The 17,271-nt window shown below is 38.2% G+C and overlaps 6 protein-coding genes across 7 annotated transcripts; 4 read left to right on the forward strand and 2 right to left on the reverse strand.

Annotated features, from left to right (window-relative positions):
* Positions 1 to 2,160: 2,160 nt before the first annotated feature.
* Positions 2,161 to 3,586, forward strand: LOC106334816 (eukaryotic translation initiation factor 2 subunit beta). Its single transcript, XM_013773191.1, has 6 exons — positions 2,161 to 2,343; positions 2,421 to 2,525; positions 2,617 to 2,759; positions 2,832 to 2,974; positions 3,044 to 3,129; positions 3,209 to 3,586. Exons 1-6 carry the CDS (start codon positions 2,293 to 2,295, stop codon positions 3,248 to 3,250), a joined length of 570 nt encoding a protein of 189 aa, XP_013628645.1. The 5' UTR covers positions 2,161 to 2,292; the 3' UTR covers positions 3,251 to 3,586.
* Positions 3,587 to 3,758: 172 nt separating this feature from the next.
* Positions 3,759 to 6,123, forward strand: LOC106334815 (mannan endo-1,4-beta-mannosidase 6). The gene is made up of 6 exons (XM_013773190.1): positions 3,759 to 3,960; positions 4,044 to 4,174; positions 4,263 to 4,527; positions 4,808 to 5,002; positions 5,088 to 5,422; positions 5,504 to 6,123. The coding sequence occupies exons 2-6, from the start codon at positions 4,044 to 4,046 to the stop codon at positions 5,943 to 5,945; spliced, it is 1,368 nt and encodes a 455-aa protein (XP_013628644.1). The 5' UTR covers positions 3,759 to 3,960; the 3' UTR covers positions 5,946 to 6,123.
* A 19-nt stretch (positions 6,124 to 6,142) lies between these two features.
* On the reverse strand, positions 6,143 to 7,865 carry LOC106334814 (serine/threonine-protein kinase STN8, chloroplastic). The gene is made up of 2 exons (XM_013773189.1): positions 6,715 to 7,865; positions 6,143 to 6,650 (listed from the first exon to the last, which is right to left on the reverse strand). The coding sequence occupies exons 1-2, from the start codon at positions 7,792 to 7,794 to the stop codon at positions 6,300 to 6,302; spliced, it is 1,431 nt and encodes a 476-aa protein (XP_013628643.1). The 5' UTR covers positions 7,795 to 7,865; the 3' UTR covers positions 6,143 to 6,299.
* Positions 7,866 to 8,415: 550 nt separating this feature from the next.
* LOC106332960 (high mobility group B protein 6) lies at positions 8,416 to 9,214 on the forward strand. 2 transcript variants are annotated; one of them, XM_013771442.1, is made up of 3 exons: positions 8,416 to 8,810; positions 8,931 to 8,993; positions 9,080 to 9,214. In XM_013771442.1, the coding sequence occupies exons 1-3, from the start codon at positions 8,445 to 8,447 to the stop codon at positions 9,158 to 9,160; spliced, it is 510 nt and encodes a 169-aa protein (XP_013626896.1). In that variant the 5' UTR covers positions 8,416 to 8,444; the 3' UTR covers positions 9,161 to 9,214. The 2 variants fall into 2 exon arrangements, with proteins under 2 accessions (XP_013626896.1, XP_013626897.1); XM_013771443.1 differs by having other exon boundaries at positions 9,089 to 9,214.
* Positions 9,215 to 9,867: 653 nt separating this feature from the next.
* Positions 9,868 to 10,554, reverse strand: LOC106334380 (zinc finger protein 1-like). Its single transcript, XM_013772670.1, has one exon. It carries the CDS (start codon positions 10,552 to 10,554, stop codon positions 9,868 to 9,870), a length of 687 nt encoding a protein of 228 aa, XP_013628124.1.
* A 5,189-nt stretch (positions 10,555 to 15,743) lies between these two features.
* On the forward strand, positions 15,744 to 16,533 carry LOC106332532. Its single transcript, XM_013771001.1, has one exon. It carries the CDS (start codon positions 15,797 to 15,799, stop codon positions 16,355 to 16,357), a length of 561 nt encoding a protein of 186 aa, XP_013626455.1. The 5' UTR covers positions 15,744 to 15,796; the 3' UTR covers positions 16,358 to 16,533.
* Positions 16,534 to 17,271: the final 738 nt, after the last annotated feature.

The raw sequence follows: 17,271 nt of genomic DNA on the forward strand, positions 1-17,271 counted from the left end.
CTACCAGATTAGCCATCTTAAACATGGTAGCTGAAGACCTGCTTATAATCGTGGTAGTTGCATTAAAATTTAGATACTCAAAATTTCATCAAAGTAAAAGTCAAAAAAATATAACGGTTCATGAGATTCATAATTTGTCCATAGTGAACCTTGTACAAACATACATTTTACAAACACTATCTCAGCCAAATATTCTATAGAAATTTGATGGTACATATAAGCAATTTTAGATTTCATGGACTTATATTGGGATAAATGAAGATGGTGCCAAATAAAATTCCATATTAACTTGCTACAGTTTTTAAATCAAGGAGCTCTATAAGCCAATAACTATCATACGTAATCTAAGGCAGACATACCTTCAAACTGAAGCTTCAAATAAATGAACCACTCCATCCAATGCACGGAAGAATAACCAAAAACCAAACAAAGAAAAGAAGAAGATTAAAGTGAGTAAAAAATATATTAGATGAGCTAACTTTGTCCACTGTGCTTTCTTATGCATATAATTAATTTTTTAAGTAATTCAGACCAACACTTGGTAGAACACGACACGACATCAACTCATCATCTCCATTGAGCTTTGAAAAACAAAAAAAAAGCAATAGATTCAGATGCAGTGAGATGCTGATATGTGGAAGATTGACCAAAAGAGCCAGATTTTATATTGGGCTTTACCTGTTGCGGTTGTCCAGAATCGGTCAATCACCATAAGCTTGTTAAACATATGATCCCAATTATAAGAAAGAACATTCATTGAGATTAGTCGAAATCAATCTATTACTGGATTGTGAAGCAGAGCGTCTTTCTCCGGGATTGTTGTCTCCTATTTCTGATTTTAAATCATGTTCACATCTCTAAAACATATGAAATTGAGGTTACGATTGAACTGAGAGATTTGTTCATCTGTGATCATGAATCTCCGTGGTCGCCGACTAAGAGGAGCTCGACGGACTTTCGAGTGATGCTGGAGAAACACCGAACTGTTTCGACGAAAGTGCGACCAGATGGAATCATCATCATTGTCTTCCCGGGGAGCTTGACGGAAATATATGTGGAGGAGACTCACTGTGGGTCTATATATATAGAATGATAGTGATGTAGAATCGGTATAACCATCACATAGATTCATGGGGTTACAGTAGAAACGAAGAGGTAGATCGAAATCTTAATGTGGGAGCTGTGGACTAATGAAGGGATAACCCAAATTAAATGACGGATTAAAGAATTTGCGAGACGTTACGGTTATCAAAGGGCGTCGTCTTTAGTCGGTGCGTGGTTTCGTCGGTAAAGAATCAGCCACAAGAAAAAGAAGGAAGAAGAACCTAATACATATGGGCCTCAAATAAAAAGCGGGCTCAATTTAAAAAAAGATAAGCGAAGCCCAATTAGAGCAAACAGCACTTCACCGTAACAAACGTCATGCGCGTGAGAGTAAGAATTAAAAAATAAAAATAAACGCGTGAGAAACACCGATACACTACCAAACACCACGTGTCTCCATCCTCTTTGGTATATATCTCTGTTTGAAAACGCGGCCGCCTAGCCGGCCGCCTGGGCGCTAGGCGTCGAAGGCCCGTTTCGATTTTAGCCAAATCGTTGAAATTAATCGGAAACACAATTAATCATTTAGAAAACCGACTAATTGCCGATTAATCGGACATAAACCGATTTACTCAACTAAATTTTGGACTTTGGTGACAAATTATTGGGCCATGGAAGAAACCCGGTTGTCTGGAAATAGTGGAAACTTTCTCCTTGTATTTATAGAAGACTCAAGACTCCCCTTAGAGTAAAATTAGTCGATGTGGGACAAGTGCAGTTGGTTTCTAAATTTTTTTTTCTCGTCTAGCGCAATTAAAAACAACAGAAAAATTGAAACTCGGAAGAATCAAACCCTAGACCTCTTACCGCAAGACATGACTCCAGTATCACTGGCCTACGTTGTTCATTTGTCTAATATTTACATGTACTAATATATATACATATATTTATAATTAAAAAATAATAAAAACTAATCTCCGCGTATACTCCGATTAATCCCCGATTTTTCGGTAACTCGCTAGGTCCGGGGTCAACGCCCCACTAGCGCGACTAGTTTCGAACATGGGTATATATATAAGATACGGACCCGTTAGCAATCTTCGTATCGTGTCAAATGTCTAATAAATATATATATATAGGACACTAATTGGGCCTCTATATGAAAAGATACTCTTAAGGAGGCCCATTTGGTGGCGTTTCAATCAATTAGTTTTTCAGGCGACGGTCTGATCGGACCCGCCGGCAACGATGGATTTACAGCAAGAGCAGGAGGCTTGTTGGAAACTCGAGCTCGACAAGGTTTTAGATGTATCATTGAAACTAGCTCATCCCTTGTATGTTCTGCTTTGCTAAAGCTTCTTATGCTGATGATGTAGGTCACCAAATTGGATCCTTCCAAAAAGAAGAAGAAGAAGAAGAAAAAGCTGTTTATACGGGAAGACGCTACCTACGACTCTGAGCCCGATTATGGCTATGCAGAGGTGTGTTTTTTTTTTTTTAATTTAAATTAGCTGCGCTTTTGAGTAATGCTATTCCTCTGGATAATGATCCCAGCTTCTCTATGCTCTGCAGCTCTTGAGTAGGGTCTTTGATATGCTTCGTGAGGAGGAGGTTTCCACAGAGAGGCCAAGAACAGTGATGATGCGTCGTCCCCAGCTCCTCGCACAAGGGACACAGATAACAGTTTGTTTAGACTTTGCTCATCTCTGCACAACGTACGACCCTTGTTTTTTTGTTTCCTAGTTGATCTATGTATCACTTTTTAAAGCTATGTATGTATGTTCCAGGATGCATAGAAAGCCAGGTCATGTCATAAAATTCTTACTTGGCCAAATGGAGACCAAGGGATGGCTCAACAAACAGCACCAGCTTGAGATGAAGGGTTTAGTGTCTTCTCAGCATTTCCAAGCTGTGTTTCAGAGATACATTGGTATCTTTCATTGTCTTTTTCTCTCTTTTGCAATGGAAGTCTTGTCTGATATGTATACATTTGTCTTAGATGCGTTCGTAATCTGCAGCTGCTGCAAAAGTCCAGACACAGCTCTCGCGGAGGACAATGGTATTTCCACTCTCAGCTGTGAGATGGTAAGTAGAACTACTATAATGTCTGAAAGTGCCTAATTGCTGCATTCAGATAGATGTGAAATTGTAAAATGTCTTGCAGTGTGGTTTGGTAGCATCGATCAACGAACCGAATCCCCTGTGAATATGGAACTCTTCAACTTTAAGAGCCACGTGCTGGGTGGGGCATTGTAAGATTTTCTTGTGATTTGAGAACCAACCAGAATATGTTTTCTTTACAATACTGTTTTGAAGTTACTGCCTCCTTAGACGGTGAATACTGAGCAAAATTGTTGGAAATTTTTGTGAAACTTCCTTAATGATTAGTTGCTGAGAATAGGCTAATGGATACCAGAATAAAAAGAAAGTAACTTTTTTTCTGTTATATATGCATGTAATGCAAAAACACGAGTTCCTCCCCTATCAAAGATGTCACAACCAAAAGAAAAAAAAGAAAGTTGCTTTATGATCACATTGTGCAATTTCGTGCTCAACCAGAAATCCAGGGGGGGGGGTAAAAAGATAGGACAACCGTATATGCCCCTTTTATACCATTTTATCGTGGGCAGAAGATGCAAGTAAGCTTCCTGGACTCAGATCTCAATCATCTTGTTTGTAAAATGACTTAGAAGATGGGTTGGTCTTAACTGAAGCTTGCACGAAATGAACTGAGTTTGACATGTCAGCTAACTCCACTGTCGAGAAGTGGGTGCTCTTCGAATCTTAGCTTGGCAGGGACGCGTTACTTTGGAATTGTCTCACACTTTAATCCTCTGAAATGATACCTAGGAGCCATGTGCTTCAAGTTTCATATCTCTCAGTTTTGGAACTAGGAACGTTTGTTTCTCTTGCCTTGTAAGTTAAAAGTTTTGGATTTTAATAATCGAGTTCATGTCTTATTGGATACATATATATATACCCGCCAAACATGTAACCAGATGAATATGAAGCTCCCCCCTCATCGATACACCTGTAAAAAAATGAAGGACCGTCTTGGATTCAGATTCGTGCTCTGCTCTGCGGTTTTCATGATTCTAACACAGCACAGAGCTCTTGCAAATTCCCATGGGTACACATTTACTAATGATCACAGATTTTATCTCCGAATTATTTTACAGGAAGAAAAGACTTGACATATTAAGACTGTGTTTGGGCAGGGTTAACTCAGAAGAAGAATGGGAGATGGTGCAGAGGAAAGGGCAGCAGTTCACCCTAAATGGACAACCATTCTACGTGAATGGCTTCAACACTTACTGGATGATGACTCTGGCAGCTGATAACTCCACGAGAGGCAAAGTGACGGACGTGTTCCAACAAGCCTCGGCAGTTGGTTTAACGGTAGGCAGGACCTGGGCTTTCAACGACGGTCAATGGAGAGCTCTCCAGAAATCCCCCTCTGTTTACGATGAAGATGTCTTCAAGGTAGTATCGATAATCTATGCCTTGTGGAATAACCCAAATTTTATAGTGAAGTAAAACCACAGTCTAGATTCCTATGAACTCTAAATTTTGAACAAAACAGTATTATGTTTGTCATCACCACCAAACCCAGCAACACATTGGTTCGTTCTAACTTGTTTCTCTTTGATATTACCCCATTTAATAAAAGATTTTGCAGATGTCATCTTTGACATAAACGCAGAAGCATCCATTTCTGAGTTTTTTTTTTTTTTTTGCTTAAAGGTTTGAGCAATTTGGGCAGGCCCTGGACTTCGTGGTGAGCGAGGCCGGAAAGTACAAGATCAGACTTATACTCTCACTGGTCAACAACTGGAACGACTATGGGGGCAAAGCTCAGTACGTTAAATGGGGCAATGCCTCTGGTCTTAATCTCACTTCTGATGACGACTTCTTCACCAACCCCACCCTGAGAGACTTCTACAAATCCCATGTCCGGGTGATTATTCCATCCATTGCTTTATCTATCCAAAAAAATACATATATATATATATATTTGTAACATGAATGTGGTTGCACTGCAGACGGTGCTTAATAGAGTGAACACCTTCACAAACATCACATACAAGAACGACCCCACAATCTTCGCCTGGGAACTCATGAATGAGCCCCGTTGCCCCTCCGATCCTTCCGGTGACAAACTCCAGTCTTGGATACAAGAAATGGCAGTGTTTGTGAAGAGCTTAGATGCTAAACATATGGTAGAGATCGGACTCGAAGGCTTCTATGGTCCCTCTGCTCCAGCTCGAACCAAATTCAATCCCAACCCCTACGCTGCACAAGTCGGAACCGACTTCATCAGAAATAATCAAGCTCTTGGCGTCGATTTTGCTTCGGTTCACGTCTATCCAGATGCCTGGTAAGTTTTTGATTTGTGCCCTGAATCTGAAAACGGTGAGAACAGCTTAAAAATGCCAGTAAATGGAATTGCAAACTGTAGGATATCTCCGGCAGTGTCAGATACTTTCCTGGAATTCACTAACTCGTGGATGCAAGCTCATGTGGAGGACGCAGAGACGTACTTGGGAATGCCGGTTCTGTTCACAGAGTTTGGTGTGTCCGCACATGACCCTGGTTTCAACACGAGTTTCCGTGACATGATGTTAAATACGGTGTACAAGATGACCCTTAACTCAACAAGGAAAGGAGGGGCAGGTGCGGGAAGCCTGGTGTGGCAGGTCTTCCCTCAGGGAGCAGAGTTCATGGATGATGGCTACGCGGTTTATCTAACGAGAGCTCACACCGCTTCAAAAATCATATCTCTGCAATCCAAACGTCTTGCCATCTTCAACTCCTTGTGCGGCTGGAGATGCAAGTGGGGATGCAAGAAAAAGAATCACACTGCCCTCGATGCCCTTCTTTCGCACGAGGACGAGCTTTAAACCTTTTGTGAATCACAGCTACGGTAATACAAATATCAGTGTTTAATGTGTATATATTTATATCACACTGTCCTAGATGCCGCTTTTTAAGTACTAAAACCTTATGTGAATCACAACAACAGCAAAGTGTGCACAAGTGTTGTTTAATTATATATAGTATGTCTGTATATTGAGGTGAGTGAACTTACTTTACCTGCTTGAGAAATGAGAAATTTCATTCCAGACCAGACATGTATAAATACAAACATACCTTCTTCAGGCTGGTTTGATTGTGAATCGAGAAGCAGAGCATATACTAGAAAAAAAAAAGAGTAGTTTATTCGAGGAACAGAGAGTTGTGTACATGATAAGAAATTACTTGCTGCTGAAACTAAGCTTAGAAAGAACAGCAGCAGCCTGATCACCACCCAAGAAAAAATAAGGGTGTCTGAGAGCAGCAGCGGCTGAAAGGCGTCCGCGTCTCAGAGAACCTCTCTCGGATATAAGTTTAGTGACGAGGTCCCACCCTGTGCCTGAGTCCAGGTCTAGTATGGTCAAGTCTGGCCTCGTCCGAGTCCTGTCCCGCCATCTATTCAGGTCATATTCAAGTGACTTGATCTCTAGATTGAAATTCTTCAGACCAGCAGAAGATCTTATGGACGGAACGGCCATTTGCAGAAGCACAATCCCAGCAGAGTACATATCAAACAGATCCGGACTGTTGAGCTGTGAGAAGGAACACTCCAGATTAAGGGAAGAAAAGAAAAACAATGAAAAGAAAGGAACGAACCTGCCAGAGAATGGGGGAAAGCAAGGCGGCAATAGGCTCGGGAGGAGGACTAGGGGTTTGCTCGGGGAGGACATAGAGCTCAGGAGGAGAGTAGTCAGGATCAAGCAAAGTGCGTTGAGGGATGTAATTCTTGCCGATGCGAAGATCAGCAGCAGCACCGAAGTCTATGAGCTTAATCTGACCCTTCTTTGTAACCACCAAGTTGGCGGGCTTAACGTCCCTGTGAACAATGCCGGTATCATGGATCTTCCTCAGAGATGTAATGATCTGGCGCATGATCTGCTTAATGATGAGTGCACGACGTTTCACAGACTCCACACCTTGAAGAACGCGGCCAAACATGATGGACTCGAGATTGGAAGGAAAGGTCCGATCTTTCATGTAATCAGCCAGATCACGGTCTCCCTCGAACCTCCAGACGAGCCATTTGCCGCCTTTAGTAAACATAGTATTGGTCTTGTCGGCGACAAAGCTACCGAGAAACTCAGCGCAGGTGTCAGGAGCAGCGCGTGAGAGTCTGTAGTTGAACCACTCTTCGAACTCGCCGAATTCCTGAGCACCTCGGACCCCAAGCTTAACCTGCTTGAGAATGACCCTCTCCTTAAACTCTTCCCCCACCAAAGATTTAAGTGTGGCCTTGTTCATAAGCCTCGCCTCATCTACGCTTGAATTCTTTGGGAGAAGTACCCCAGAATACACCACTCCGAAAGACCCTTCCCCAAGCTTCTCTGTCACCAAGAAATCGGACCTCTTAAACCTCCTTGTCCCGATCAGAGTGTCAAGCCCGAGCTGGAGTGGAGCGAGGAGGTAGGCGTCAATGGCCCCGACGAGAACACCAGGCCTCGCCGTCAGGTAAAACCACACAAGTCCCAAGGATGCCCATTTCTGCGTATCGTTGAAAGCAGGGAGATAATGAGAGAGAGACTGGCCAACAAAATCAACAGGAATGTCCTCCGGAGAAAAGCTGCATCTCAGCCTGTTTTTATGGAGGGATGAAAGGCGAGTGTGAGGGGAGAAACCGCATTTGAGATGCCAAGGAAATGAGCCGCTGGTGACTGGGGAGAAAAGAGATGAAGCCATCTTTTCTCTTTTCTTCTTTCCACCTTCTTCCCCAACAATCTTATCTCCATCCCTTTCTTGTGTATGTGGTGATGGTAGAGACACACCTCACCTAAACCCGCCATCTTTCTTTCTCAATCTCATTTCTTACTCAACTGGCCCAACTAACAAAGCCCATTTTCTCAATTATGTCTTCTGTTGAATATTTGTTTGTAGCATATAGTGCGAGTAAAATGCGTGGATTCCCCTATTTTTCAATAGATTATTTGGCATGCATTTTATGTGTATGTTATAAATAAATAATTTCTATTTGATTTAAACTTTTAACTTTTAGTGTTAACACTCTGATAAAAGATGCCAAATGAATTTCTATCTTTTAATACAGGGGTATTTATAAAAAACAAAAAACAAATCAATAATACAATTATATCTCAATTGGTCAAGGTCTTTGTTTCTTGAGCTTTGTAGTTGGTTTCCAAATTGCCGAATCTGAATAAAAAAAAATATGTCAGGGAAAGAGATGAACCATGCAATACGACAAAAAGAAGGTATCCGTTAAGCGCCTAAACCAATTCAAATTCAAATCTATATAAAAAAATAAAAAAAAGAAGAAGCATATATCCTTTATTATTTGGAGGCTCCTCCTCAATAACACTGCAAAGATAGAGAAAATGAAATCATCAGGTCGAAAAGCTCTCCAGCCAAGAAACATCTTCAACGTCCCAGCAGCAGATACGCAACTTCAGCTGAAAAAGGCCAAAGCTCCTCCTCTTCATGATGATGCCAAGGATAATCCTGTTCCAGTTCCTGTTGTTGAATCAATGGACGCTTCACTTGCGGAGGAGCTGGACGCCTTCAAGAAGAAACTCGAGAGGTTGAGAGAGGATCGGGAGAGGACTGACAAAATGCTGGAGGAGAGAGACGGGGCCTTGGATCTGAAGATGAGCCAACTCCTCCAAAGAGGAGAGCTCCAGAAAAGCCTTGAAATCCAAGTCGATCGTCTCTTTAGATTGAAGGAGCTCCACTCTTATTCCTCCGTAACCAAATATCTACTCTCTCTCTCTCTCTCCAAAATCCATTCATTATCTAGACTACATTTTGCTTCCATTTCTCAAGCAGACATTAATATCGATTTTAATGTTTGCTTTGGTCAACAGAAAATTTTGCCAGTCCGATCTCTGAGAGCGAAAGAGCAGGAGAAGAGGAAAAGCTTCAGCTTCGTAAGCATGCCTATCTTCTTATCATTTTAATCATCTTATCTCCATTTTTCTTCTTGTGTTTGTCAACACTTTTTGTTTCCATCTAGAATTTTCAGGAAACAGCAGATGAACCGGAAGCAGACAGCAGAGAGATCGCAAGTGACTTATCAAAGGAAGCAAACTACTAGGCGGCACAGACCAACAACCCCCACTTTCCTTTGATGATTTTGTCTTTTGTCTTTTGTCTTTAAGAAAAGCTTTGTTTCTGTAATTAATGTCTCCTTACTTACGCCTTTTTATGCTGGGCCCCTTCTCATTTCATCCACAGGCCCATTATATTATTCGCTGAGAAGATTTCTTATAGTATCTGTATTGGAAGAAGTATCTTATAAAAATAATAATATTTTACTAAAAAAACATAAAAACTATACCTGTATAAAAGACTTTCATAAATCTTCTCAATAAATAGCTTATAAAATTTTAGAGTAAACTGAAAACAAGCTGAGACCTATCTTTATATGTGAATTGACGAAATTTTGAAAAAGAACCCTCATGTTTTTTCGAGATACTCAATATAATATTTTATTAATTTTTTTTAATTATAATGTTTTTAGAATCTTTGTGAGTTGTTCTTATTATCAATCAATTCCAATAAATCTAATTAAAAATTAAGGTTTAAGTTCTGAAATTTAGAAGTTAGCATAAATACAGAGAATACTTTTTCGGTATGGTCAAATAGAAAGAAGGTCACGCAAAAAAAAAAAAAAAAAAAAAAAAAAAAAAAAAATAGAAGGCCACGCAAATCAAATTATATAAGCTAACATTATGATTAAAAACACAATGAATAATTAAAAAAAACAACTAATAAAAGAAAAAGAAAATATATGAAAGCAATCTACAGCTTCAGAGACAAGTCTATCTCAGTATCCTTGCAAGTATCAGTCTCTGCTTGTTCTTGTTTCCGGCCTTGTTCCTCCTTATTCATATGAATGCTGCCTTCTAGGTTTGAAATCAAATTTTTGGAAAAAACGTCAGTGTTTTGGCACGAGAGGTGAGACAGGAGAGGGATATGGGAATTTATGTTATGCTCTCTATATCCTAATCGACATCGGAAGATGTTGAAGGGATAAGCCTTCGATTTACCAATGTTGGGATTGTAACGAACCCCAAGACCATACTGCGAGCGGTTGCTACTGCTGAAGAAATCACCACTTGGTGGGTACTGGCTGTAGAAGGAGAACCCAGGATCGTTCATATCCATCTCTTTATGCCTTTTGGCCAATGATCGCTCTTGCTTGTGAGCGTTCTGGTGTCCTCCTAAGGCTTGAGACGTAGAGAACTCTTTCTCGCAGAAGGTGCAACCAAACACCCTCGCTTTAGCCTCGTTCTTCATCCCTTCTGCCTCTTTTAAAACTCCGAAACTAGAGTTTCTTATGCTGTCTTTGTTTAACAAGAAGCGAAACTCTGGCTCAATCGCAATCTTCTCTTTCATTTTCCCTTTGGTATCGGTTGAAAACCCCATCTCATTCGAAGACGATGAGATACTGTTGGAGGAACATGATGTAGTGAGGTTGAGTTCCATGGTCAAAGGAACAAAATAAGTTTTCTTTTGAGGTTTGTGTTTGTTTGTGAATAATGAGATGTGAGAGGAACACGAGTTGGTTCTATTTATTCTTCATTAGGGTAAATCATTAATGTCTGAAAATCTTCATAATTATGGTAGAGAATCCCAAGTTTAGCAAGTACATTCAAGTAAACGGCTTATTTAGAGTATTTTTTGCCTTTTGCCTTCGATTCTTTAAAGGAGATTCACTCAAGATTTACGGCTAATTACTTTTCTGCTTTCCATTTCCATTCATATAATTCTCTATTACCGTTTATCTATAATTTCAAATGATCAATTAACCTCATTATTTGGCAATTTTATCTTAACTTCTGTCCGTTTCAGTTTACACTTTCTCTTTTAAAAAATGTTTAAATGATGAATATGTCATCTTGTGTTAGGAAACATAACTCCAAGGCTTAGTTGTTTGTGAATCTGCAAAACAAGATTAAGCAAGTTGCATTTACTTATCTTTTTGTTTTGAATTTAAAAATAGAAACTCCAGTTTTAATTTTTGTATTTAAAGATCCGTTACATTTACTTTTCTCTATTTTGTATTTTAATGGAAAATATTCACATTTTGTTTCCAAACACACAATAAAATTATTCAACCGATTTCTTATAATACGTATAGTATATTTATCTAAGCTTAAATTTTTGAACTTTGTCAATATATGTGAACACCTGTCAGGCACGGCCCTGAGTGTAACCATGCATATGATAAAATAGCTGGTGTCATTATTCTAGAATTATATTTACTTATATTAGATTATAATAGAGATTAACTAGGGTAAATATATAATAGTATATGATTTATCTTTATTGGAACTATCGGTTGAAATTGGAATATTAAGATCAGGCCAGATTTGCTTGAAGACATTGATGATAATGTGATGATACTCGTAAGAATTATATTTTAAAAAATAAAAAATTATCATACAATTTCTATTAAACTATTTTTATATGAAATACATCATTGATATTAATTTTAGTATATTAAACCAGTATAAAATATTAAAAACAAAATTAAATAAACAAGCCATTTTACAACAAATAATAATAATAAACAAATTACACCCTTGCGCAGAGTAATTAGTTCCTAGTACCAAAACAAAGCAGTGGTACATAACGTGCTTTGACAGTGTTTGACAATATGAATCACGTTGGTGAATGGTGATGATTTCCTATCCAACGAAGTATCTAGCGGATCCTCCAGTTTTAGTTCTCTCCTCAGCTTAAGGCGTATGCAATTGGTGTCCCTGCAGGTCGATGATAAGCATGTGTACGATGAGGAGGATGTGCATTATTATAGATACCATGTGTATATCTAGTAAGTTTTATCTTAGCACATAACTTGTAAGTAGCTGATGTTACGAATAGGGGGAGCTACTCTAATTGCTTGAAAAAATAGCGTCACTTAAGAGAATTATCATCAATCATATGTAGCTGCGCATACTACTCTTTTTTTTTGTGGCTGAGAATTATCTAAGTATTTCTTCAAGGCCACCTGCCTTGCGTCTTCTCTCTTGACAAATGACTACAAGTTTATTTAGATATAATCTAGACGTCGTTTTTCTCGCCTGTTTAACCACTAACTTAAGTATTTGGTAACAACTTTGACCCCCCAAAATGTATTTAGTTATAACTGAATATGTGTATTTAATCGTTCAATATAAGTTTACTCACAAGAGTGGTCCGTAGTGATGTTACCATTATGATCTTATAGTTTTTGGATGTTGAAGCAAAGTAAGTAATAATGAAAAATATGTTTTTATTTTTCATAGTTTAGGGGCATGAGTATGACACTGAAAGAAATTAATGCAATGAGAATGGACTGACCATGGGGATGAATCAGTATTAGGGAAAGCAAGGCCCGGAAGTGGTATGTGGAGCACATGTAAGATGCATGGGTCGTGCCTCATTTAGTCATACTGCTTTCCTATTTAATTACAAAACCCCAATTGTTCAATTCATATTGTTTTCATCTACGGCCCTACTCATAAATGCTTCTCCAGTATCCCACACACATATTTCTCTTTTATATCAACCGATGGGAGCGTCTTCGTGTGCAAGTAGATGTTCATTTACACCCGATTTAGGTTATACATATTATTATAGACCAATCGTGATTGTTATTTACATGCGATACAAATATCTAGCGTTATGCGCAACCATAAATGTGGAATTGTCAAATTCTAGGAAAAATAATTGTGAATTTTCAGTTACAAACATCGTCGATAAGGAAATGAACAAACGCGAATTAAACTCAAAGAAAGTAAAGAGCAAAACTAAGTCAAATATATGTTTTAGTGTTTGTATATTATTAAGTGAATGAATAAGTTTACAATTCTTAAACTCATATTTATAACAGTCTTAAAATTTAATTTTCTTATCAATTTCGGAATATATATTTATCTAAAAAAGTAAATTTTCTTAATCTTAATCTTATAAAGTGCACAGAGATCTAAGACACATCTAGATGCAACAAAAAAATTATGCATGAATCCACAAGGGAATAGTTCTCTGATATATTTTTATTACAAAATTTGGTAATCGTTACGTCAAACCAAATCCCTTATATTATTGGGCTGGTTTGACAGCTTGAGTATGAACATCATTTGGTAAATAGTATTATATGTATCATACGTGAAATGTGACATAGTATCTCATCTTTGTTATTAAGAGAAAACGAAAGTGTTATAATGATCAACCGATATATCATTTAATAGTCTTTTAAAATTCTTAAATGAACATGCAAAACCTATTTATACATATATATATATATATATATATATATTATTTTTTCACGTTAGGAATGTGATTAATAAAAAATAAAACTACTAGCCTATACGACGAAATATTATTTACTTCTGCTGTTTGAATAGAATAATTCTCTTATTGAGGCGATATTTGTTTGCCATAACCATCATCTGAAAACAATAGTTCCATGATAATAAGTGTTCTGAATCGAAACTCAAACAGTCAAACTAGAAAAGGGTTAGTTTCATGTGAGCGATTGCTTTTTGACATAATTAACATGTATCAATCTAACTATTAACCTCGCCTACTAGCATGTCATTTTGCAGCGTTATGTTTTGTTTTTAATTCTTCCTTACGCACCGAAGGCTAAGAGCATTTCCATTTCACACAGTTTCGAAGAAAAAAAATTAATATAATAACATGTTTTTTATGAACCTGTGTATCACTTGAGCTCGTTGGGATGAACCTGTATCAACGCTGTTTGCGGATCCCACTAACATGTGATGGTCCACGATTGGTTGGTTTATTAATTTATTTATAATAATTAAAAGTGAATTTTGAGAATCGAGATTCGGGGAGTTCACCAATGAGAGTGCTCTAAAAGCATGATAATTGGAGGGTTCTTAGAGCATGTTTATTGCAATAACCCCTAAGTGGGCTCTTAACCAATATTTTAGTATTAAAAGTAAGTTAAGAGTTTATGCTAAGAATCACTTGATTTTTAGTCCTCCAAAGCTAGGTTCTTAAGTTAAAAATTCTTGCAAAAAAAAAAAGAGAATCCATTACAGAGAATCAAACACGATAGACACAAACATGAATTTTAATACTTTTGGAAAACAGAGAATCCATTATATGATCCATTACATGATCCATTACATGAAAAACAGAGAATCCATTACAACAAACACATACAGAAACTTAAACTTCTAAGCGGAATACAACAAACAACACAGAAAGGAACTTAAACATAGATGACATAAACTCAAACAGACAACAAGTCATCAAACTTAACAGTAACAGTCCGTATATAAACATTCATATTGAATAAAAACTATGAAAGCTATCCCAAAGTGAAGATGCTGGGACTAACCTGTCTTCTGCGAAGTACACATGTCTACGGCTTGGCTGGTCCTCAGTACATTGCAGTGACGCTGTTATCATGAGCTCTTCTACATTGTACTTATTTATCTCTTCCCTGAAACAAAAACAAAGAGTAGGAGAATTTGTTATCTGGTAGTCAAACTGGTTTTAATGTCACAGCCCTTAAACTAACAAATGTCTAAGAGGAAGCAATGCCTCGAACACTATCTACTTGAAATCATATACTATTAAAACAGGCCTGAGGGTTAAACCTTTTTATTGTCTTCTTGCGAGAATTTGCAAGAATCATGTTCAAGGGCAGGCAAATTCAATTCCTCTAATGCATTGAAACTGTGTCAAGATCACAACAATTACAATAGATGCTACAAGCTTCAACAAACGAAACTGAAGATTACAGATTCATAAAGGCAATGGATTGAAAGTTCTCATTTTTCATCATTTTAAATTCTATTGACCATATCATCATCCTACATTTCTGGTTCCTTGAGCGATTCCAATTAAATCTCAACAATAAATCTTAGGAGAATAAACGAAATTTAAGGGAGATTCAATGGCTTATCGATGTGTAAGAAGAATAAAAAATCGTACTTCGAAAGGAAAGAAGGAAAAGGTTCGAACCTGGACGACGTCCTCAACACGATCGTTGCAGCGGTGAGCTTTGGGCTCACGGTGACCTTCCAGTAAACCCCACGGGCTCTCTCTCCTCGGCACTGGTCTCGTCTCGCTCATCCATTCACTTTTGTAAATGGGTTCCACCGAGAGACTTCGTCGACGAGGCGAGCACCGACGAGATTCTTCGAGGAGGCTTGCATCGAGGAGAGGACGGATAGAATCAGAACCGATCGTCGAGGAGAGCGGAGACTTCGTCGATTCTTCTTCTCCCAAAATCAGAACTCCAATCCCCTTCCTACATGTTAAGCAAGAGTCGATTCTTTAAACCCTTAATTAGGAGTCGATTCTTAATTAATTTGCCTTTTATCTTTTCTTTTAATTATAAAAAATACTAAGCAACACACTTAAGGACCTGCAATGCACATGCTCTTAGGGTGGGATAGCGGAATATAAGAACCGTCTCTTAACTTTTAACTAAAAAATACTAAGAACCGGTTTTTAAAACTCTATTTAACAGCCGATTCTTACATTTTCTAGTTAAAAGTTAAGAGACGGATTCTTATATTCCGGTAAATACTTCACCCTAAAAACTCTCCAATAATGATGCTCTAAAAGTAAAAATAAAAAAACGTACAGAACACCAGGCACCATATATACTTAATAGATACCATATGTCTTATATGCACAGATCCCTCTCTCTCTCTCTCTCTCTCTCTCTCTCTCTCTCTCTCTCCCTCCCAAGACAACAATGCCAACCAATGGATCTGACCGTCATGCGTCACTGATGAGCAAGCAAGACATGGCCACCTTCTCCGACAAGATACCGTCGACCAAACAAAGGTTATCTTCTCAGGCCCCAGCTTGTCCTTCCTTTAGAATCTACTACTACGACGGAGCCGCCGGTTCCATCCCGTTCGAATGGGAATCCCATCCCGGCACTCCCAAGCACAAGCACCCCTCCTCGGAGCTACCTCCGCTGCCTCTCACCCCTCCGCCGTGTCATTTGTCCTTCTCCAGCGAACAAATCCGTCGTGGCTCAAGAAAACCCATCAAGAAAATCCTAGCACTAATCCATACCAGACTCTTGTGGTTATCATCAGGTGGTCACAAGAAGAATAAAAAGGTCATGAAACTGTCGGCTTCGTCACCGTCTCTGTCGGAGAGGGTGCTGATCGATGAGAATGAGTACCATCTGTTCAAGTCTCGCACAAAAGGGAAGGTCATTAGAAGATTTTCGTCCTTTGACTCTTCTATTGATCACTACCCCATTCGCAGATCACAATCCCCCTCTTGCTTCGGAATTAGCTGATGTTTCATCTGGTAATATATTATGGGGTTCAGCATAAAAATCTGGAAAATAAAACTTTTCTTATAAATTGTATGTTGTTTTTTGAAACCTTTCTTATAAATTGTATGTTTCCCTAATATATTTGTAATCCCCATCGTCTTATTATATTTAATCAACCATGTCAGTAATAAGATAAAGCTCCAAACAGTTTCATGCTTTTTGTTATTTCATATATTTATTATTATTATTGTTTAGTAAGGGAATGAACAGAAATAACTGATCAGGAGATTAGAAAAGTCGCATTTCACTGGGCTTAGTATATATTTGAAACTTTGATGATATTTTGTTGTCAAGTGTAATCTTGACATGCTTCCGTGTAACTGTGAGTTTGAACAACCCTTTGTCTTTGTGTTACATTAAGCCGTCGTCGTCTTTCAAGCAATGACACACACATGCAATGGGTTTTGGTGGTTCATTGATTTGTTCTTCTTTCCAAATGTTGCTTTGGCTTGGCCGTATTCTAAAATCTAATAAGTAGTAACGAAATTGCTGAAGTTATTTCATCTGGTCTTAAGAGTAATTAAACCCTTTTTTATCAACTAGAGGAGCTAAACTGATTTACTTTCATCTGATGATCCAGAATGTTCTTATTTAATGTTATGTTCTTAACTTTTTTTCAATTATGTTAATTTCCAGTGTTACTGATCTAGTGTTGTGAATGATCAAAGTTTTTTTAGATATTAAATAATATTAAATAGAATTGTAGAAAAACTAATATCATTGAACAAAACTAAATAATGAGTTAAGAAGTCAACTGACTGCCGAAAAGAAAAAACGAGGGTCATCTGAACTGAAGGTGTCGGCCGCTGCCATTGGAACGTGTGATCACTCGCCTATCGTGCGCGTATTAAAAATATTAATATGGAAGCCCGTTT

Source organism: Brassica oleracea, chromosome C3, assembly GCF_000695525.1.
Source record: "Brassica oleracea var. oleracea cultivar TO1000 chromosome C3, BOL, whole genome shotgun sequence".
Taxonomy (NCBI): domain Eukaryota; kingdom Viridiplantae; phylum Streptophyta; class Magnoliopsida; order Brassicales; family Brassicaceae; genus Brassica; species Brassica oleracea.